The sequence below is a fragment of the Cannabis sativa genome, chromosome 5, assembly GCF_029168945.1.
Source record: "Cannabis sativa cultivar Pink pepper isolate KNU-18-1 chromosome 5, ASM2916894v1, whole genome shotgun sequence".
In the NCBI taxonomy this organism is placed as follows: domain Eukaryota; kingdom Viridiplantae; phylum Streptophyta; class Magnoliopsida; order Rosales; family Cannabaceae; genus Cannabis; species Cannabis sativa.
Window position 1 is genome coordinate 31,479,575 of NC_083605.1, and position 23,794 is coordinate 31,503,368.

At 33.1% G+C, this 23,794-nt stretch overlaps 1 protein-coding gene and 2 long non-coding RNA genes across 5 annotated transcripts; 2 read left to right on the forward strand and 1 right to left on the reverse strand.

Annotated features, from left to right (window-relative positions):
• Window positions 1–14,288: 14,288 nt before the first annotated feature.
• On the reverse strand, window positions 14,289–15,696 carry LOC133038569 (uncharacterized). The gene is made up of 3 exons (XM_061116724.1): window positions 15,510–15,696; window positions 15,300–15,391; window positions 14,289–15,128 (listed from the first exon to the last, which is right to left on the reverse strand). Exon 3 carries the CDS (start codon window positions 15,070–15,072, stop codon window positions 14,353–14,355), a length of 720 nt encoding a protein of 239 aa, XP_060972707.1. The 5' UTR covers window positions 15,073–15,128; window positions 15,300–15,391; window positions 15,510–15,696; the 3' UTR covers window positions 14,289–14,352.
• Window positions 15,697–16,311: 615 nt separating this feature from the next.
• LOC115715905 (uncharacterized) lies at window positions 16,312–17,851 on the forward strand. 2 transcript variants are annotated; one of them, XR_004011476.2, is made up of 3 exons: window positions 16,312–16,987; window positions 17,106–17,204; window positions 17,600–17,851. It is a non-coding gene; the product is annotated as an uncharacterized LOC115715905 (long non-coding RNA). The 2 variants fall into 2 exon arrangements; XR_004011475.2 differs by having other exon boundaries at window positions 16,312–17,204.
• A 177-nt stretch (window positions 17,852–18,028) lies between these two features.
• Window positions 18,029–19,250, forward strand: LOC115715906 (uncharacterized). 2 transcript variants are annotated; one of them, XR_004011477.2, is made up of 3 exons: window positions 18,029–18,417; window positions 18,611–18,703; window positions 18,964–19,250. It is a non-coding gene; the product is annotated as an uncharacterized LOC115715906 (long non-coding RNA). The 2 variants fall into 2 exon arrangements; XR_009688074.1 differs by lacking the exon at window positions 18,964–19,250 and having other exon boundaries at window positions 18,611–18,807.
• The last annotated feature ends 4,544 nt before the right edge of the window (window positions 19,251–23,794 follow it).

Here is a 23,794-nt window from a genome sequence, read left to right on the forward strand (position 1 = left end):
ACCCATAACATAATTGGTCACTTAATTTTGTATCACACTTTATAATAGCATATACATTATACATATGTGCCCACATAGGATTTTTAATCCAACAATGGACACATTTATATGCACTCATAAATTATAAATGTACTCTAATATTTTTTATTTCAAGTCTACTAATATATAAATATGATAAAAGGAAATAGCCATCTAGTTGATTCTCGAAAAGCTTAGATAGTCATATTAGATAAATATGTATTCAATTCAAATCAATAACCCATCATAATCAAAGGAAAAGGGTAGACAAAATTGATCAAGGAAGAATCTAACTGATTCTATGAACCATTAGTTTTAGTTTCACTAGCTATATTGTTCTGACTTGTGTAACACTATTTTTCTTATAGGTAATGGAATATTTAATTGACATTAGAAATGCCACATCAGTTGGTGAAACTATGGAGGTAAAATGCTAAAAACAAGCGTGACTTGCTTATTGCAATACTATTTGAAATGCTTGTGCAGACTATGTTTGCATAATGCTATTTTGGTACATTTACTTAATTGTTGAGATTCTTACCTGTGTTTTAGGTGCTTGGATAGAGTCAAGATTATAATATACATGGAGAGCGTGTGAGAAATGCTTGGTAGAGATATCTTTGTCAAAGTGGTGCTATAGAATTTAAAGAGGTAAAAGTAATATTTTATTTTACTTAGTTTAGATTGTTTGTTTGTTTAGTTGTTCAGTTCTATATAAAATTTACAAAATGTGATCACTCTAAACAAGAAAATTTTGAAGTATGGAATGAATTCTCATTCTGATTCTTTGAGTACAAAGGAAAAGGACATGATATTATTTCATTGACAAAAGTTGTGAATATGTGGAATTTGGTGAATAATTAATCTATGGAATCTATGGCTATGTTTATTGAATTATAATTATCATTTTCTTTAGTTTGTATAATGTGATTGTAAAATGGTGTGCTACATACCCTTTTTGCTTTAATATTAGAATTAAAGAACTATTTTAGTCATGGAAATAGTTAGACAAAAATCCTGTTATTGTTGCATTTATGTTTTAATTCCAATAGTGATATGTTATGCCAATCAATATATAACTCAAAGTAAAGAAAGAGGTATGCGCTTTTCATTCAAATTTATTTTGTATCTATACCTTTATTAGTTGATGGGTTAGGAGATGCACATGAGCACAAAAAAACTAGGACAAAGTCAAATATTTGTTACTTCTTAAATGAAAAATTATTTTCAGTTGTTTTTTTTTGTTGGTATATTTGTTTGGTTTATAGTTTATGTTGTCTTTGATGATCTTTGATGATATCTAGTGGTAATATTTTGTTGTACGAATGAGTGTAAAATTTGTGTAGTTTTTTTACTCACAAAATTAAGGGTGTAGAAGCTAATCAAGCATGAGTTGGTAAAATCCAGTAGCAGGTATAACCAAGAGAGTAAAACTCATAACAGAACAAACCAGAGAAATGCAAGAAAAGCTTAACTCATTTGAATGAGTAGCTGGTTTTATTTATAGCAATAGGCACTTTACATCAGTTAGTTACAAAACAATAAACTGATAGCATAACAGAAAATTAACTAACTAAAGAAACGGTTTAGTGTCTAATATCCCCCCTCAAACGAAAAGGGGTTTCAGCCATTTTTAGTTTGTCTTTGAGATAGAGAAACCGATCAGTGGTCAGTGCCTTTGTAAGTGAATCAGCCACTTGGTCAACTGCTGGAACATACCGAACCGAGAGTTCCTTGGCCATGATTTGATCTCGAACAAAGTGGAGATCAATCTCGATATGTTTGGACCTTGCATGAAAGATGGGATTAGCTGCAAGAGCAGCAGCTCCTTGATTATCAACCCAAATAATTGGGGAATGATGAAGAGAAACCTGTAACTCAGAAAGCAAATGAACCAGCCATTTTATTTCTGCAGCAGTATTTGCCAAACTTCTAAACTCACTTTCAGTACTCGACCTTGCTACCACATTTTGCTTTTTAGCAGACCAAGATACAAGGTTGCCACCAAGAAAAATTACATAACCCCCCGTGGATTTCCTGTCATCAATGGCACTAGCCCAATCGGCATCAGAATATGCTGAAATTTCCATTGATGCAGCAGGTCGAAGAAGTAATCCATCAGAGATCGTCCCTTTAAGATAGCGGAGTAACCTTTTACAAGCAGTCCAATGTGTAACAGTAGGAGCATGAATAAATTGACTAAGCTTGTTGATGATGAAAGCTACATCAGGCCGAGTTAGAGTAAGGTATTGGAGAGCACCGAGGGTACTTCTGTAGAGAGTGGGATCCTGAAATGGTTCACCATCATTGAGACACAATTTCTGATGTGAACTAGCTGGATTGGGACAACTTTTGACTCCATCAAGCTGCAATCTAGAGAGAAGATCAGAAATATATTTACTTTGGGAAAGATACATTCCCCTAGAATCTCGATAAATTTCAATGCCAAGAAAGTAATGGATGGACCCGAGATCTTTTAAGGCAAAGGAAGTATTGAGATCAGTAATTAACTTCGAAATAAGAGCTGAATTAGGGCCGGTTACTAGTATGTCATCAACATACACTAGTAAAATGATCAAATCCGAAGCTGAACCATAGACAAACAGAGAGGTGTCAGATCGTGATGCGTGAAATCCCCATTGCAACAAAGTAGTCCTTAGCTTTTCATTCCAAGCTCTAGGAGCTTGCTTTAACCCATAGATAGCCTTGCGAAGATGACAAACATGATTAGGTTTGGTGGGGTCTTCAAAACCTTTGGGTTGTCTCATGTACACAGTTTCATGTAAGTCACCATTTAAGAATGCATTACTAACATCTAATTGTTTGACTGGCCAATTTGAAGTAACAGCAAGAGATAGGACTGTTCTAACCGTAACAGGTTTAACCACAGGACTAAATGTCTCCTTATAATCTATGTCAGGTGTTTGCAAGTATCCTTTAGCAACTAATCTTGACTTGTAGTTATTGAGAGAACCATCAGCATTGAGTTTGATTCGGTACACCCACTTGTTGTCAATGACATGCATATCCGGATGGTAGGGAACAAGAGTCCAAGTGTGGGATTTGATCAAGGCTGTGTTTTCTCTTTGCATTGATTGAAGCCATTTGGGATCCTTGAGGGCTTGCTGAGTTGTTCTAGGTTCAGTTGGGAAGAGAGATTCTTGTAAAGGATGTCTTGTTGCCATGTATGCCTTAGGTTTGTAAATGCCACTTTGAGACCGAGTTTTCATGTGATGAACCCGATTGATGATGCTGGAAATTAGTGCTGTAGCAGGGACATTATCTGGTGGAATAGAGGAATTTGTGGACTGCTGTAGCATTACAGTAGCATCTGTAATTGAGGAAGTGGGCAGTGGTAGGGAAGATACAGTCAAGTCAGGTATGGGTGATGGAATAGTAGGTTGCTGGGTTACTGGGTGAAATTTCTGGTTGTATAGATGGTGGTGGGACAGGTATTGATGCTTGATTGGTTGGGGCAACATTTTGGTTAAGCATAAGTATAGGAGGAGCACCATTAGCACAACCAGGAGATGAGTTAGCATCAGTAACAAGGGTATTATGAAAAGAAAATGTAGGAAATGAAGCAGAAGAGGAAGATTGTACCTGACTGTTATTGAAAATTGTAAAGGTAGGAAAGTGGCTTTCATTAAAGACCACATTTCTTGCTATATATATTCGGCCATTGGAGTTTTCACATAGATAGCCCTTGTGATGTGAAGAATAGCCAAGAAATATGCATTGATCAGATCTATATTCCATTTTATGGTTGTTGTAAGGCCTCAAGTGAGGAAAACACGCACAACCAAAAGGCTTTAGAATCTTGTAATCCGGTTGAGTCCCAAACAAGCTTTCATAAGGAGTTTTAAACCCAAGAACAACTGTAGGAAGCCGATTGATTGTAAAAACAGCACATTGAAAGGCATACCACCAATAGGACAAGGGCAAACCAGCTTGAGCAAGAAGAACCAAACCAGTTTCAGTTATGAGGCGATGTTTTCGTTCAGCCCTTCCATTTTGTTCATGATCATGTGGACAAGGATGTTGGAAATGAATCCCTTGATCACTAAGAAATCGAGCAAAAGGCCTATACTCCCCTCCCCAATCGGATTGAACACTTTTAATGGGCAAATTAAATTGTTTTTCGACCATGCTTTTGAATTTTATAAAAATATCAAATGCTTGAGATTTGAGAGTTAAAGGATATATCCAAGTATATCTAGTGTGATCATCGATAAAATGAATATAGTATTTAAAACCTTCTTTAGATTCAACATGGGACGGCCCCCACAAATCGGTATGAATTAATGCAAGAGGTTGGGAAGCATGGCTAGTAGATAGAGGGTAAGAAAGTTTATGACTTTTCCCTTTTTGACATGCAATACAAAATTTTAAATCTTTTAAAGTCCCACTATGAGAAATATTTGGTAAAAGTTTGCTTAAAACAGTAGCACTAGGATGGCCCAATTTTTGATGCCAAATGTTGACATCTTGTTGCAAGGTAGTAGATAAAGCAGTTGAAAAGCAATGTAAAGGATAGGCTGAATCAATTTCTTTATTATTATGGAGAGATGAAGTACAAGAGTCTCTGTCATACCAGTAGAGTTATTACAAAAGGATTTATGAGCAGAAACAGTAGTGAGATTGCATTGTAATGCAGGAGATGATGAATCCGATTCACCAAGAACATAAAGGCCATCTCTAACTGGTCCCTTGAGAAGCACAGCCCCTGTGAGTTTGTCCTTAACAAAACAACAATGTTTGTGAAATTCAAGATAGACATTATTATCATTTGTTAGTTTAGACACATTAACTAAGTTCTTTTTAATTGCAGGAACTTTAAGAACAGAGTTTAAACGCAAGGGATATGAATTATTTGGAGATAAGAAGGTAGACCCAACATGAGTGATGAGTAATTGCTTACCATCACCAACAGCTAAGGACTCGGTTCCAGAGTAGGGAGAGGGTGATTCAAGAGATTCAGATCCATTAGTCACATGAACATTAGCTCCTGTATCAACAAACCAAAGGTTATCATCACCAAAGTCAGGGATAACAGTGGAGTTATATACCTGATATTCATTGTCAGTGTCCAATTCCGTAAGATAAGCCCGTGGATTGACAGTATTTGGCTTTGGAGGAACAAAGTTTTTATCAAAACGGTAGTGGCACACAGCTGCCGTGTGCCCACTTTTGAGACAAAGTTGACACATGAGACGATTTTGAAAGCCAAAAGAACCACGGGGAGGCAGTTTGCCACCATTTCTTGAAAAAGTATCAGGGGCATTTCCTCGAGCATCTGGTGGAATATATCGACCAGTGTTGTTTCTATTGTTCCCAAAGGCCAGATTAGCTTGAAGTTTCATAGAAACATCTGTCATGGTGCTGTGATGTTCAAGTCTACTCTCATGAAGCATGAGAAGAGCTTGAACCTCATCAAGAGATAAAGAGTCACTTCTTGAAGTGATTCCGGAGACAACGGGGTCAAATTCAGCACCTAAGCCATTTAAGATCTGAAGAACAATATCTTGATCCCTAATGTTAGAACCGGCTATCACTAAAGAATCAGCAAGACTTTGGACTTTATCCACATAATTAGAAATCGAGAGATTGCCTTTGTGAACATTTGAAAACTGACCTTTGAGCTGGAGTAGTCGGGCACGAGATTGACTAGCGAATCTTTATTCCAAAGCACGCCACACCGCAAAGGAAGTATGATGATTCGCAACAGAGGCCAAGACACCTTCGGTCATGGACGATCTGAGCCATGAAAGGAGGAGTTGGTCATGTTTCTTCCATTGTTGATAGAGAGGATTGGGGTTTCCATTGATCAAGATTTGAGGAGGAGGGGTGCCATTGAAGAGAATTTCATCTAAATCATGCCCAATAACAGTTGGAACAACTTGGGATTTCCAAGAAAGGAAATTGGCACGATCAAGCTTGATCGTGAGGGAAGTCGACAAGGAACTGGAAAAGGGATTCCAGGCAGAGGAGCTAGCAGGAGCAGATTGGGCGGTCATTTCTAGAGGAGGAGTTGTGACAGTAGAAGGAGTAGGATCGGAAGATGGAATCGAGGACTCCATGGAAGACTTCTGATACCATGTAGAAGCTAATCAAGCATGAGTTGGTAAAAACCAGTAGCAGGTATAACCAAGAGAGTAAAACTCATAACAGAACAAAACAGAGAAATGCAAGAAAAGCTTAACTCATTTGAATGAGTAGCTGGTTTTATTTATAGCAGTAGGCACTTTACATCAGTTAGTTACAAAACAATAAACTGACAGCATAACAGAAAATTAACTAACTAAAGAAACGGTTTAGTGTCTAATAAAGGGCACTAAAAGACAAGCACATGTATGTATGTGTATCAACTATAGTAACACACCTACATATATCATATTCTAGTTTATATGTACCTAGAGCAATCATTGTAATTGTTCTACAGTATCTCTTTCACAAAATTTTAATCAATCAGAAAATGCTATTTGATCTTATAATTAACATGAAATTGTTATTTAATTTTTTTAAGTAGTGACTCTACCAGAATGTGATGGTGATTAAATATGGTTTTTTAATTCAAGTTACAGTATTATGGTTTCTTTAAATTTTTTTAACACTAGTTTTACTTAATCCGTTTGGCAGGGATCAGCTTGGTCATCTAATAGTGCATACACAAATATTAGTTCAAATAGTATCTGGCACAAAGAGACGTCAAATATATAGTTTTGTTTGTCCAAAACACCTATACAATTATGAATGTGGTTACTATGTTAAGTTAATTTCTTCCTTTGATTTATAAATATTGATGAGTAGTACTTTATTGTATTTTTTAAACACTATTTGTTGTACTTTAGAGATTTGTACCCAATGTAAAATGTTATTTATTAATTGAAGTTATTAATTATTATTGTTGCTTTTAAAAAGTATATTAATTATTTATTTTTTAGTTAAACTTTTTTATACATATTTTATATAATTATCAAAATAAAAATTGAATTTATTATTTATTACAAAAAAAAAAATGAATGAAATATAAGTTTAGAAGAAAAAAACTTAAATACTTATTTGTGAAATGTGGGATTAAAAAAAAGTGGGACAAAATGGTATCTTTTTCAAAAAACAAAAAAAAAAAAGGGGGGGATAAAAGAGCACTTTTTATTCCAGTTTTTTTTATAAAAAGTGGGATAAATAGTACCCTTTTATCCCACTTTTCTCATAAAAATTGGGATAAAAGGGTATGTTTTATCTCACTTTTCAAAAAAGTGGTATAAAAGGTACCTTTTATCCCAGTTTTTATTAGAAAACGGGATAAAATGACACTTTTTATCCCAGTTTTTATATAAAAACCAGAAAAACCGGGATAAAAAGTACTTTTTTATCCTAGTTTTTTCAAAGATTTTTTATCCCACTGCCATATATCCCGGTTTTTATATTAGCGAAAACCGGGATAAAAAGTCTTAAAAACTGGGATTAAAAGCCTTTTCTTGTAGTAGTGTGAGTCACAATCTCTTTTAGGAATTGGAAAGTCCGTTGGTTCCCAAGCCCCCGACAATTCCAGCTTAAAACATTCATAATGGATGGCGGGACTGCAAACCAGTACCCGCCCCAAACAAGTTTTTTGAGTTACCATCACCTTTCGAACCCAAGCCCAAGTCACCTGTGTCCATCATACTTGTATTGTTCCTTTCATTGTTATCAAAAACATTACCATCCACTTCATTAGGCCAAATAAAAATAGGTTCATTCATAGATGGCCCAATAAGCCCACATGGACCCTCAAGTAAAGTTGTCTTTCTTTTTTTTTTTGAATCAGCCAGTTGGAGGGAAACACTATTATTAACAGAGTCATTAAGAAGCCCCTTCAATTTCTCCAAATCTCCTCCATTACCCCCAGTGATTTCTTGAACATGATATCTGCCGGAGACTCCAGCACCAACCCCCTAAAATCAGGGATATTGATACTTGATCGCTGATTGTGCGATTGAATTCCTCCAGCTTGTCTCTCACTGGCCTCCGACCTTTGGTGGCTCCCTTGGAAGCTTGAACTGCCTGAACTAACCACCGGCCCCAAACGAAGCCACTGAGCTCCAATATTATGGTGTCTTCTACGCAGAGGAGCCTTCAGTTCAAGATTATAAGGCTTCTCTATCAAGTGCATAGGGATATCAAAAAGACGATCGTAGAACTGCTCAGAATGGCCAAGAATTCCGTAGATAAAACAAAAGGTTGGTAGATCTTCATACATAAAACCAACAGTACATGAAGCACCACTCTTCATCTCCAACTTCATATTTCTTTCAAGTGGTAAATCGACCCGTATTGAAACACGAATTCTGAGATAATTCCTCCACACTCCTTGGAAGTTATTTGGATCCCATTTAACGAAGGTACCAATATAATTCCCAACATCTCTAATAACCCTTTCAGACATGAATTTAGACGTCATATCATGAAGTTGGTCCCAAAGATTAAGCGTTTCCAGTGTTAACAATCGTGGATTTTCACCATGTTTAACCCTCTCAAAGACTAGAGGTGCACGATCAAACGTCCACGGGCTTCCTTCGATTACTCGTTCAATGTCCACCTCGTGATAAAACTGAAAGATGTAATGGTTATGGCTAAGCTCTTTGACATAAACACCTCTTCCTGGCTGCCAAAGGGAAGCCATTTTGTTTTGCATCGCCTAAAAATCTATGTTACGTTTCGTGAGAAAACGTCCAACCAGACGCCATCTATCATCAAACTCGGACAGTTCAGGATCTTCATCGTCATGTACCAACCTCCCCATGGGAGCCTCTTCCATCCGAACATCATTGTAATCTTCCTCCATAACAAAAGATCAGTAAAAAAACACAACAACAAACAAGCAAAATAACCTTCACAGACAAAACACCCACTCTTCTCACCATGTCATATGACAAGACTCTACCATCTTTCACATCTTAAAAATTAATTCCTAATGCTTATTTTTCAAAAATGCAGAAAAAAGTGAAAATTAATTAATAAAATAACATAAAATTAAATATAATTTTAAAAGATATATTCTTATTTCTTATTTTTGTAAAAATAGTAAGTATAAAATACCACATAGTGTAAGAACAAACCTCATGGATCTCCCAAGAACTATTTATGAAATATATGTGTAGTAAAATAACAATGCTATTATTTCCAGCCATTAATTATACTTATTTGTTTCTCTGTGTTGATTTAGTGGGTTTATATATATATATATATATATATATATAGGCACTACGTACGGAATATATAATTTGGTAAATTAAGAATGATCATCTTCCATCTTTTTTCTTTTTCTATTAGGATTAGGAATTAATATTACATTTGATTTTATTTTATCTGTTAATATAAAGAAATAAATCTTTTATTGTTATTATTAAAACCGCCTGTGCGGGTGCGGTTTGGGAAATTTAAAAAACCGCATGTACGGAATTGGTTTGAAAAAATAGTCAAAAATTGCACCACCCGTACCGCGAACACCCCTACTGTAAACTTTAGGACACATTTATATGCACTCATAAAATTATAAATGTACTCTAATATTAAATAAAAATTATAATTATTTTAAAAATTTATATTTAATATTTTTTTTTCAAATTTTCTTTTTCACATAATTTATTGTTAATTTCAATAATTATGTTAATCTGGATTTTAATCTATTTTTTTTTTTAAATAATGCATATTTTTTTATTTTTATTTTCAATAATTATGTTAATTTGGATTTCTTTTATTTTTAAAAATAATTGTAAAAGATTTTTTATTTCATTCAAATTTTCGTAAATATGATGCGAGGACCATAATATTTGAAAGGTATTTATAACCGTTAACAAACAGAAAGAAAAATGGATAAAAATCTCAAAATAAAAAATTAATAATCATAATGAAAGAAAAGAAGAGAAAACACTCTATTGGAGAATGTATGTTTATGTAATATTATTATGAGTAAATTGCAGCAAAACTCCAATAGTCACTTCGCTAGCAATTAATTTCTAAAATCTAAATTTTGACGGTAAAAACTCCTAAACCGTAATATTGTTAGAAAAATCCAACTTCTGTTTATCTCAGTGCCTTATTTGCCTATGACCAAGTGCCAGGTCAACTCCTCTTACTATGTCACTCAAAATGTAATTAAATGGCAATTCCACGTGTGCACTATTGTACACGTGGTCCACCTACATTGGTCTACATACTATATTAATTTAAAAATTATTTTAAATTGAAAAATAAATTATTAGTTTTACAAATAAAAACTAATTATAAAATTAATTATAAAATCCCACTCACTCAAATCGTCCCTACCATGAAACCCAACAGAAGACAGTCGCGAGCCAAGGTTGGAATCAAATCGCCCTTTGACGGAAATGTGATTGATCTAGTCTTCTTGGAGGATTTAGGCAGAAAATGTTGAATATTCTTGACGCCTCCGCATCTCCGTCTCACTCCGTATTTCAATTTCTCTGGACCACGACAGCCACTCCATTCGTCTCCTGCTCCGACAAGCTTCCGACTGTCGTTCTCCCCAGTGAAAGACTCCAAGCAGTCGAGTTCTGCAACTGAATGCAGATTTGAACCATTGTTTTTTCCAGTCGGCACCCACGACATTCATTCCTCACCATTGAACTCTCCTCAATTTCTTCTACCCAAATTTCAGTTCACTATATAAAACAAAAGAATCTTACATTTAGTCACAACAAAATTTGTGACTAAAGATAAAAAAAAAATTGTGACTAATTATAAATTATCATTATTGTGTTTGTGACTAAAATGTCTGTGGCTGAAAGTATTTGTCCAAAGGTTAACAATTTATTGTAACTAAATGTGTTTTTAGTCACAATATTTGTTGTGACTAAAACTAAATTAGTGACAACTTGTGACTAAAACATAGTATTTAGTTACAAGTTGTCACTAATTTAGTTATAACTTGTAACTAAATACTATGTTTTAGTCACAAGTAACTTTTGTTGTAACTAAATGTTACATTTAATCACAAAAAAGTTATGTTGTAACTACAAGATTATCACTAAAATTAAGTAGCAGTTTTTTGTAGTAGTTAGGTGATTTTGTTCCTTGGAGTTTATGAATTTGGTTTTTGAAATTGTGTGGGATTTTCTTGTTTCAATATTGTTTCGGTGGAGATTAAATTTGTATCGCTAACAATCCTCAAATCACACCTGAAATTAATTATAATTAAAAACATAATATTACAAATTCATGGAAAATAATAAAAGGAGCAAAGAGTAGTGTTTTATATAAACATAATATATATGTAGACGTACCCAAGAGCGTGAGCAGCTTTAATGGTAGGAACAACTCTAGGATGTAAACATAATATAATTGTGACTAATTATAAATTATCATTATTGTGTTTGTGACTAAAAGGTCTGTGGCTGAAAGTATTTGTCCAAAGGTGAACCGTTTTTCCATTCCAAACCAGGTCGTTTTGGGCGCGCCAAACAGCTCAACAAATTGTTGCCATTGTACATAACTGATCCGAGGTAGCTTGCTGAAACACGCGACGGCACCAGTCAAGAAAACAAGACCCAGGAGTGACAGCCGTGCCTATTCCAACTCGATTCCAACACTGCTTGATAACACGGCAAGTTACCAAACAATTCAAAACACTCTCCTCTTCTTCCATACAGATGGGACAAAGCACATTAACATCGACCCGCTTTGTTCTGAGCTGTATCATTATAGGTAGACATTGAGTGGACGCCCGCCACAGCAGATTGCTGATTTTAGAAGGGAGTTTCAGCTTCCACAGCTTGCACCAGAAGGCAGCAATCTCATCATCAAACCTGTTATTTTTTTGTTTCTGCAGAAAACTATACGCTGATTTGACAGAATATACACACCAGAGTTTTCAAAGGACCAAAACAATTGGTCTGTTGCTGCAGCAGAGGACAAAGGATACTGAAAATTAAGGTTTGGTCCCTTGCCTCAAAAAGATCAGCAATGATCTCATGATCCCAACCAGAGCCATCCATACAAAGAAGGCTTGCCACGGTAACATCCACAAGTGCAGGGTGAGTTGAAGTAACCCAAGGATTGGATTCATTTGGAAGCCACGGTTCCTTCAAAACTGAAATTGAACGCCCATTACCAACGCACCAACGGATCCCTGCACGAACCAGGTCTTGAGATTCCACAATACTCCGCCAAATGAAACTTGGGTTAGACCCAAGTTGAGCATTGAGAAAAGAACCGTGCGCATAATACCTTGCTTTAAAAATTCTTGAGACCAAAGAAGAGGGTCTAGTAAGCAGCCCCCAGCCCTGTTTTCCAAGAAGAGCGAGATTAAAGTCACGCAAATCTCGAAATCCCATGCCTCCTCCCCTTTTATTCTTGCAAAGTTTGTCCCATGACATCCAGTGAATGCCCTTGCCGTCACTCTTCGTAGACCGCCACCAAAACTTGGTCATGGCGCGCTCGATAAATCGACCCGTATTGAAACACGAATTCTGAGATAATTCCTCCACACTCCTTGGAAGTTATTTGGATCCCATTTAACGAAGGTACCAATATAATTCCCAACATCTCTAATAACCCTTTCAGACATGAATTTAGACGTCATATCATGAAGTTGGTCCCAAAGATTAAGCGTTTCCAGTGTTAACAATCGTGGATTTTCACCATGTTTAACCCTCTCAATGACTAGAGGTGCACGATCAAACGTCCACGGGCTTCCTTCGATTACTCGTTCAATGTCCACCACGCGATAAAACTGAAAGATGTAATGGTTATGGCTAAGCTCTTTGACATAAAAACCTCTTCCTGGCTGCCAAAGGGAAGCCATTTTGTTTTGCATCGCCTAAAAATCTATGTTACGTTTCGTGAGAAAACGTCCAACCAAACACCATCTATCATCAAACTCGGACAGTTCAAGATCTTCATCGTCATATACCAACCTCCCCATGGGAGCCTCTTCCATCCGAACATCATCGTAATCTTCCTCCATAACAAAAGATTAGAAAAAAAACACAACAACAAACAAGCAAAATAACCTTCACAGACAAAACACCCACTCTTCACACCATGTCATATGACAAGACTCTACTATCTTTCACATCTTAAAAATTTCTAATGCTTATTTTTCAAAAATACAGAAAAAAGTGAAAATCAATTAATAAAATAACATAAAATGAAATATAATTTTAAAAGACATATTCTAATTTCTTATTTTTGTAAAAATAGTAAGTATAAAATACCACATAGTGTAAGAACAAACCTCATGGATCTCCCAAGAACTATTTATGAAAAATATATGTAGTAAAATAATGATATATTTATATATATATATATATATCTTTTTTATCAACATTTAAAATATATATATATCAGAGTCATGATCATCTAATTTGACACATTAGGTAATTGGGAACTTCATTTTTGAGAAATCGAAGGGTTCGGTAATTGGGGATTCATGGAGAATAGAGGAGAGGTTAGTTAGGTGATTGAAGAATGAAAATGAAAACGAAAATAAAATCAATAAGTAAAAAAAATAGAATTTTAGTATATCTTAGAAATATCTGTAAAAAATAAGTAAAATAAATATTTAGAAACCTGTAATGCGCCTGTATTGTTTTGAAAAATTTTTAAGAACGGACAAATTTTCAGCAACTACCGCCTGTATTATTATATTATTCTAGTCGCTTTTATTGAAATGAGTCTAGAAAAGTCTTGATTCTTGTAGTGCCTATATAACCTAATTAACAGTAATAAGCCTTTTCAACATTTTAAAACGTACGAATCTAGTAAAGCATTGTTATTTTTGTGACCAAGTTTTAGAATTTCGTAACCTTTTTCATGATTGATGAGATGATGAGATGAGAAAAGGGTTACGAAATTCTGAAACTTGGTGACAAAAATTAATTGGAGACCTCTACAACCTGACTTCCGAAAAGGCCAACTCGTACTCAAGCTCAAAGTCAAGTTCGAACTCCACAACAACAAGGTACGTACTCTGTTTATTTGAATATAGAAGTCATACTCTGTTTTTTGTTACTTGATCTGTTTCAATGGTTTAAATGGGAATAATTAATTAATTGATCTCATCCTTATTATGCTTTCTTTTCTACTGGTTGGCTGGGAATTATCACTTGAAAGGATGTTGGTCATGTTTCACTTTTCACTTTTTGCATTTTTTAATAATTTATGTACATTTTAAGCTTAATTATTCTCAAGTCATGCACATATATAAATAAGAAAAAGTAGACCTATAGAGTTGGTATTAATTAATAATATATAAAAATCAGAATTAAGAACTTAATTAATTAACGTAAAGGTCAAAAATGAACAATATTAATGAACAATATTAATGGATCATACTTCTTTAGAGCCCATAACCCGACCTAAGATAGTATCATAACAATACTCTATGTTACGATGATTGTGCTTTCTATATCTAAACCACAGAAGAGTATTCACAAATGCCACAGGAATGATTCCCGTCGGAATCAAATGTTGATTTAAGAAAGGTGAGCAGATCTCTATCACTTGTTCATTCCAACTATAATCATTCTTCATTACCAAAACCCTAAGCCCATGTTCCTTACTCAATTCACCAATAGCAATAGCAGGATCAGATTCCCAATAAAAAGGAATGAGCTTCGTTACATCACAGAAAATATTTCTTGGGAAATTTCTCAACTTCTCATATTTCTCAGTAAGTAGATCAAAACAACTAATCTCTAAATCAAAAGTACCTTGTTGTTGTGGAGTTCGAACAAGGTAAAAGAAGAGTAATTTCTCCCTATCTTTGTCTTTGAACTTGAGTACGGGTTGCCCTTTTCGGAAATCGGGTTGTAGAGGTCTCCAATTTTGGTCACCAAGTTTTAGAATTTCATAACCCTTTTCAGACTTGATGACAAATATAGTGCCACGGGTGTCGGAATCATAATAAAAGAAATTTCCGAAAACGTTTTCGGCCTGAGGAATAGGAAGATGGTGTTCTATTACTCCGGTTTTCGGGTTTCGAGCAAGGCACACACCGTGATGATGCTCTACTTTCAAGCCATATTGGTTGTTTGCTGGAATCTCCATGGATGGAAGTAGAAGAAATAATTATATGATTGTTGTTTATTTTCTTCTTTCTTGAACTGATGAACAAACCACAAGAAATGCAAGAATAGGAAGAAAATGATTTAGACAATTAATATGCACGGATAATTAATTAAGAAAGAATTATAATACATGCAATAAATAAAACTATATATATATAATGTGAAAAAGAAAAAGTTATAAATTAAGAAGAAATATATATATTATACCGAGCTTGGATTTTCCAAATTTTCTTGACTTGCAAATTCGATCTTAACTTGAATTAATGCACGTACAATTGAAAAGGAAGAATTTGCAAGAACTATATAGATAATTAACAAATAAAAGTTTTAATTAATTAACATATAATTAAGGTGATGATCATATTAACAATGAGAAAGCAATAGAATATATATGGTAGAGAAGAGAAGAGAACTTACATTGAATTGAAATTATTTGCTGTTAGAGATGATAATTATGCAGGTCTCTCTAATCTGATCTATTATACTGTGTGTTTGTTTATTTGTGATGAAAATAATTACTATGGTCTCTCAACACTAATTCTACCAACTATTTATAATGTAATAAACACTTTAAAACCGCCACAAGATTTTCTTTTTCTTTTTTTTTTTTTTTGAAAAACACATTAACTAGACCATTATGATCTATTTTTTCATTAAAATTTTAATAAAAAATTAATACCAAATCCATTTATTCTAATTGGGAATATTAATTAATTTTAACCTCTTATTATAATTTCTTAATAAACTTTCCACATTTAAATCACATGACCGATTTTTTTTTTTAATTTTTTAATAGCTTATTATAGTAATATTATTCTTGTAAATTTTTAAGACATTCAGAATAATATATAGTACCGAAAAAAGAGTTTTTGATATTATTCCAAATTATATATCATGCATATTTAAAAAATTTCAAATTTATTTTTGGTACGATAAACTATTCCAATTTCTTCAAAAATATATAGTTACGATGTTGTAACTATAACAAACATGTTTATGAAAAACAAATTGACAAAAAAACTATTTTGGTTTGTGTTTTCAGGTATAGAAGCTCACTAGTTAAGAAATTGTAATAAGAAATTGACCGTAGTACTCCTACTAATATCTTTATATATTAAAAGTGCCTATCTAACGGCATTTCTTGGTTTAACGATCTTTTCATTTTTTTTAACGTTATCATTAACGCCGTTAACTTATTAATATTATCATTAAAAACTAATATCGCGATTGACTTGTTCTTCTCTTTCTTCAAACCTACAAACAAACATATTGCGATTCAAACCGAGAACAAGATTCCTTTTTCTTTTCTCTTAAATCTATATTGATATTTCAATCACTGCATGAAATCAAAGACCATTCTCTCCGATTCTTGATCCCCATTTATTGTATTCTTCTTTCTTCTCTACGATTCATCGGTGAAGAGATCGACGAACCGAATCGGGGTGTTGAGATGCGATAGACAGGTAAGGGGGAGATGGATAGAGGATACAATTCCTTGCTGAAAAGACCAACAAGTCCAAGATTGCGTCAATGTGGTGGCCTCCCATTGGGTGAACGGTGTAAAAGGGAATTGAAACTTTTATATTTAAGATCTTTTTCCTTTTCCATCCTAAGGAAAAGACCAAATAATCACAAACCCTAAAAAACCTGTATCTTCCCCTTCCCCTCTCTCTATTGTTTCTTATATCCATGCTCTGAAGTTTCGACTCATAGGGTATGGCTACTGAGAGTGCTTCTCGATCGAGCTTAGCAGTCGATTCGTATATAGGGAGCTTGATATGTTTGACTTCCAAGAGTGAGATCAGATATGGAGGCATTCTTAATCTCAAATTCACACTACCTTTGTCTGTATAGAATTTAAGATCTTGCTTAAATTTCACACAACATTCTTATTAGTAAGTTGTTGCAAGTTTTTAAGTCTCATAAAAAGGGACTTTTTTGTTTCTCCGTAGAGTTTTCTTATATGTATATTTCTTTCTGTACTCACTTTGTAATTTGCTTCATTAATGGCAGTACGATCCTTAGAACAGAAGGAAAGAAAAAGGATGATCACACATTCCACCAAGTGACAAAGTCTATGAATATATATTATTCCCTGGAAGTGAAATCAAGGTATTTTATATATTGTAACTTAAATATAAGAATATTGGCTTGAACCTATCCTTAGCGGTATATGTTAGATAGTTCCATAGTTAAAGTTAAATAATTCTAGGTATTTTTTGTCCTTATAATTCTAAACAGGTCCATGGTATTTTGACATTTCTTTTTAGACATGATTAACTTTTTGTTGACACTTGACAATATGTTGGTGAGAATTATTAATTCCCTAAATTGTTATACCCCATTGCTTTTATTTTTTCATGATCTTATTAGTGGAAGTTGATGATGTTCAGACAAAGAAAATGTGTACTTGTGGAATATTTGCTGATTTTTCCCCACTCTTGAGATGAGCCATTGACATTATTATTATTATTATTATTATTATTATTATTATTATTATTTTACAGGATTTGCAGGTCAAATCTTCTCCACCCACTCACCCTGCTTAACCTACACCACCAATTAACAATGATCCAGCTATCATTCAGATAGGGGAGATTGGGAGTGCTTTAGTAAATGTTTAGAGTTTGGTATTAAATTTTTACTAATTAAAATTCATTGCAGCCAACGATTATCTTCTAGAACTGTGTGCAAGCTATCTTGCAAAAAAATTTGTATGTGCCAAACTTTTATTTGCTTATTACAAGAACTTTATACTACTACACTTGCATTAGTGTGTAATTATTTTTGCACAGTATATTTGGATTGGTATGGTTATCCTTATCATTACTATATGAAGGAATGTTTTAATCTTATTTATTATGTAGGGATTTAGTTTTGGACATTTTTATTATCATGTATTGAATTAATTTCTACATTTGTAATAATTAATTCCCTCAACTTCACAAGTTCATGCATTTTTTTCATGTTTATTATTCATAGCTGATTATCAGGTTTATCTTATTCATACTTTTTTCTCAACTTTACAAGTTCATGCCTTTTTCTTAATGGTGTTGCTGGTTGATTGCTTATGAGGGGGTTTTTAGATTAGGATTTCTGTTAATTGCTTGCTGAGTCTCGATGATGGCGTCATGGTCGGTGGTGTGCTTGCAAACATTGATTCGGTTTCTAGGGAGATGGTGGTGGCTGAGGCAGAGGCTTCGAAACCAGGTCGATTTGGGAACGGAAAGGGTTGGAAGGTAGTAGTTCGATGGAATCATAATGTTCATTCCATTCTTGACTCGCCAAAGCTTGAATCACATTCCCAAATAGACCAATTATTGAGGTATTTGTGGTCTCTCATATACTTTGTATTCCTAGATTCAGAATGTGAGTGCCTTTGATTTTCAGTCTATTTATTATTTGTTGTTGCTTAGTTTTATTGTTTACAGTTTGAGAATTTATGAATTTTATTGTTTATTTTATGAGTTAGTGAGTGATAAAATAAAGAACACGCTTTATTACTTAATCATCTGCAGGATAAGTTCGGTTTGCTTCAGACATGAAGGCTTTGAGTGATGATTTTGAAAGATTTATATCGTTTAATCCATGACATATATACCCTAAGCAAGGTATGATATGTCATGATTATGAATATTATAAGCTCTATATATAAGTGAATGGAACAATAAATAAAGAACAAATCAAATATTATGTCATTCTTTTACTACGAAAAGTTCCATAAATTATCATGATGGTTTCAAAACATTAGTGCCTTCCATATATTTTTGTTTGGAACAAATTGCGAACTTAAAATATGTTTTTACATCATTATTTTTTGGGGGTTGGATGTTATGTTTTTCATCATAGGAATTCATTATGTAAATTGCAGGAGCATGAGAAGATGATACAACTCACCATGGTTTTCAGAGCACATTTTTTTCCATATATATTATTTTGTTTGGAGTTCTTGTTGCACAATGAATGTTAATTCTGCCAAAGTGAAATGCATCCCAACTAGTACGAGTAGTACCATTGATTCTTTCTGCATTTTGAATTCTAAACTGAATTTATTGACCATGTCTATTCATGTGACACAAGAAATATTTTTACAATATTAAATTTATTTGTAATTTCATAACTACTATCATAGCTTTAATGCATTATTATAATAAAGTGTTGAATGTAATTTCTTTTTTTCGAAAAAAAATGATGTAATCCTTAAACAAAAGATATATCCAAAATCTTAAAGAAAAAAAAGACCAAACTTCAAATAAAACTAACAATACGTGGCCAGGCACGTAACTTTCACCTAGTAATATTAATTTGCACGTAGGACCCTATTGTCAAACTGTTTTTTGTTAGAAAAAAAGAACCATATACCCGTAAATCAATATTTTCTTAAGAAAAATTATTGCTATTATGTATAGTTAGTTTAGAGTAATAGAGTAAATAAGTGAGTCAATATCAAATCAAAAAATTATCTCTTAATCAAACTCTTTAGAGCATGTTTCACTAAATCAATAACAACCTTATTAGCACTTCTAACTTCTAACCGTGTGACATAAAATAACTAACTTTAGAGAAAAGTAGATAAATAATTTAATAACCATGTAAGTCAAAATAATTTGGGAAGCAAAACAAATTTGATGGCAGAATATGTTGAGCTAGCATCGACTGAAAAACTACTACTTTTTAAATTTGAAACTAATAATTAATGCTACTAATGTATATGGGTTAAGACAGTACTAAAAAAAAAAAAAAGACTTGTAATAACAACTAAGGGTGTATGTTTGTCGGTTTGGTCAGTTTATGATACATTTTATTCAATTCAATATAAAGATCGTGCGTGTTACAAAAATCTAAGTGCAAACCCGTCCAATAAAGAAAAAAAATAGTAACCCGACCACTAATAATTTTTTTTTAATTTTTTTTATTTTTACATTCAATTGTTATATACATTTTAGTTGATTGTAATAATAAGACAAATATATATAGATTGAATTTAAAGTTCAAATCAATCAACATAAAGAAACATATATATTAGTTTCAACTTTATATTTTTTTAAATAGTCATATAAATTATATGATATATAAATATATATATATATCATAAATATATATAAACCCTTTCAATCGGATTGGTCGAGTTAGTTCAGGTTGACTGAGAGAGTTGGTATTATTTTAAACCTGCCCAATATAAATATTGGGCGGGTTATATTTTGGTCAGGGTTTTGGGTTTGTATTTTTTATCGAGTTATCTCTGTTTGGTTTGGGCAGGTCATTCGGGTCGGGCAGTTTACAAAAGTTTATGTACAACCCTAATGACAACCTTTTAGTCATAACATAAGTTTTTTGTGACTAAATGTGACTTTTAGTTATAACAAAAAGTTACTTGTGATAATAATAAATAGTAGTTGGATACAAGTTGTCACTAATTTAGTTTTAGTCACAAAAAATTTTTTGACAAAAAATGCATATATAATTAGTCACAACAAATTGTGATTTTTGTGACTAATACTTTTATCTACAAATTTTTTAGTTATAACGTAGGAATAAAAATTTATAATTAGTCACAACTTTTGTTGTGACTAAAATTAAGATTTTTTGTTGTGTGGGCTAGGCATCTGTTTTGGGCCTACCCAATCCACTGTGTCCTAAAAAAATATTTCCTTTTCAAAATATACAATGTTTTAGTCAGTGTATTTTACAATAAAATCAAAGCACATGGATGAACAAAAAACAACTACGAATCGCAATCAAAAATTTAATTTGAGAAGCGAAACAAATTTGATGTGGCAGAATATGTTGAGCTAGCATAGATTGAAAAACTACTTTTAAATTTGAAAATAATGATTAATGCTACTTATGTATATGGGTTAAGACAGTGCTAAAAAAAGACCTTTAATGACAACTTTTTAGTCATAACATAATTTTTTTGTAACTAAATGTGACTTTTAATTATAACAAAAAGTCACTTGTGATAATAATACATAGTATTTAGATACAAGTTGTCACTAATTTAGTTTTAGTCACAACATGTATTGTGACTAAAAATACATGTAGTCACAACAAATTGTGATTTTAATTTGTGATTAATACTTTTATCCACAAATTTTTTAGTCACAACTTTTGTAGGGACTAAAATTAAGATTTTTTATTGTGTGAGCTAAGCATCTGATTTGCGTAATAGTATTCATGAGTCTTACTGCCTTTCTGTTGACCATCTCCTGCCATATTCACTTTTGAACTTTTTAGAGAACTCTTCTTGTCGAACGATGGTCTTAGGTAATAACAGACATGACCCTGGAGCTTGAGAGCCTCTGGGCTGAGTGCGAGGATGCCGTGAACAAGAAGAGTTCCCTAAAAAGTTCAAAAGTGAAAAATGGCATGATATTGTCAACAGAAAAGCAATAAGAACCATGAATACTATTACGCAAATAAGACAAGGACATTTACGGCAACAAACATGTGACAGACATAGTTGGTGAGATAGATTGGGTCTTTTCTAGCAGCAGAAGACCATCGGTCCATGCTCAACACAAGCCTATTGAATATCTTTACTTTTGCAAATTTTATTGAATTTGAAAAGAGGAAGTTACACTTAATATAATATTTTTAAAGTTTCTTTGAAAAATATGATGGTTTTTATGTTTGCCCATTTTTTATGGGCTTGGTTATTTATTATTTTTAATTTTATGGTATTTATTATGCTATTTTTTGTAATTATTAATTTGAAATATCATATTTTATTAATTTTTCTCTCATTAAACCCTAAACTTTCTAAAATGTTTTTCTCTCTTAATCACTCTAACTCCCTTTTCTTTCGACTGCCAGCCGTGGTTTTCAGTTCGCTCACCCTCCCTCTTCCTCTCTCATTTTATTTTCCTCGACCTTGTCCTCCTGACCGTTGCTAGCTCCAACAGAGCTATTTTTTCCATTAATAAGTGCTCAACATGTCACTTTAAAAGTAATTATACTTGGCATTTTTAAACTAAAATATGAGTTAAAACTAAATAAAAAAAAATTAAAAGGACTAATTAAATATTGTTTCTTCTTCTTCTCTCTCTTCTACCCTAACTCTAACTCTCTGATCTCCCTCTCTCTCTCCCGAGAGTGGCTCCAGCTCCAATGGATCCTAGAAACATATAGACCATAGCCCCTTCTCTACCATAGCTCCTTCCCTGAAAAGCTCCTTCAACATCAGCTTCAGGTTTGCTTGGAACCCTTTTCACTTACAATTAAAGCTTAAATGAAAAATAAATACCATCAAAGAAATCTATTAATTTATCATTACCATTTGTTATATTCCAAATACCCCAAGTAAAATAATCAATCTGCAACATCAATAGACCCCAAATTTCTAAATCTTTAGTAATCAATATTATAACTGTTGGGTTTTATGCCCTAAATAAAACTCATTCAATATAATCAAATTTACTTATTAATAAAGATCAGAAATAACATTTTATGTTGCATGGTTCACATGATTTATTTCATGATTATATGTATATAATGTATGAATTCTTTTTTAAGTCCAGAACATATGAATTTGTTAAGATTATAGTGTTGTTAGCACAGTGGAATATAATCTTAATTATATGTTCAAAAGTTTATTCCCTGATTTGTCAGAACACTGGATTTAGATTGACATGGTATAATCAGCGATAGGTATTCTTACACCTTGGAAAAGTGTTATGTCCTTTCCAGGACATTGGCAAAGTTTACCAGTATCGGCTGTATGGAGTATACATCGGAAGGGACCGATATTGAACTTTGATTAGATATATTAAAACTTAACGTAATATCTATTCAATTCAATATCACCTGTTGATCCTAGATCAAATGATCTTAATCCTGATATGGTTAGGTTCAATCTCAAGAGTGTTACTCGTGTTCTTTGATTTGTTAGTTAAGCCTACTTTTGGGTCAGGGTGATACAGATATTTTGTGAACACAGTAGTGCAATTGAGTGGGAGCGCTAACATAAATATGGAATCTATAGCTTCTATTTGGCAAATAGAAATAAAGGAAGATTTCCTTCGAGCTTAACCAAACGAAGATAAATGGTGGAGATCTCATTTCACTTAGCTGAAATATCATTTATACAGGGTTAAGTATTTTAAGGATAAAATACATTGAAGGTGTAGCGGTAACAGTAGTGCCTTTTCAATGTAGATCATCTATATAGAGGATCATTGATCACATTAGGGTTATAACAATGGATAACTAATGACGTGTCTATATTATGGAACATATAGAGCGTTCTATATGACTGAGAGTGCAATTCCAAGTTTTAAGTGTAGATTCAATGAGGAATTAATAAGTTAGGAATTTACTTGGTAAATTCGGTTCAACTTATTGGAAGCTCGGTTATATAGACCCATGGTCCCCATACTAGTTGAGACCATACTGCTTGTAAGACTCAGTTAATTGATTTTAATTAATCAATTATAATTCTAAAAGTTAGACTATGTCTACTTTATGAATTCTCACAGTTTAAGGATGAAATCGTAAAGAAAAGGGTTTCTAGGTTCAATTATTAATTAAGAGGCTTTGTATGTCTAATTAATAATCATTTTAAATGAAAATATTATTTAATAATCTATTTTAGTTATTAAATAATTAGTTTTGGCATTTAAATGATTAGAATTGGAAAAATGGCATTTTTGGAGAAATAGAAATAAAATTGAGGAAACTGCAAAATCCAAGTGGGCCCATTT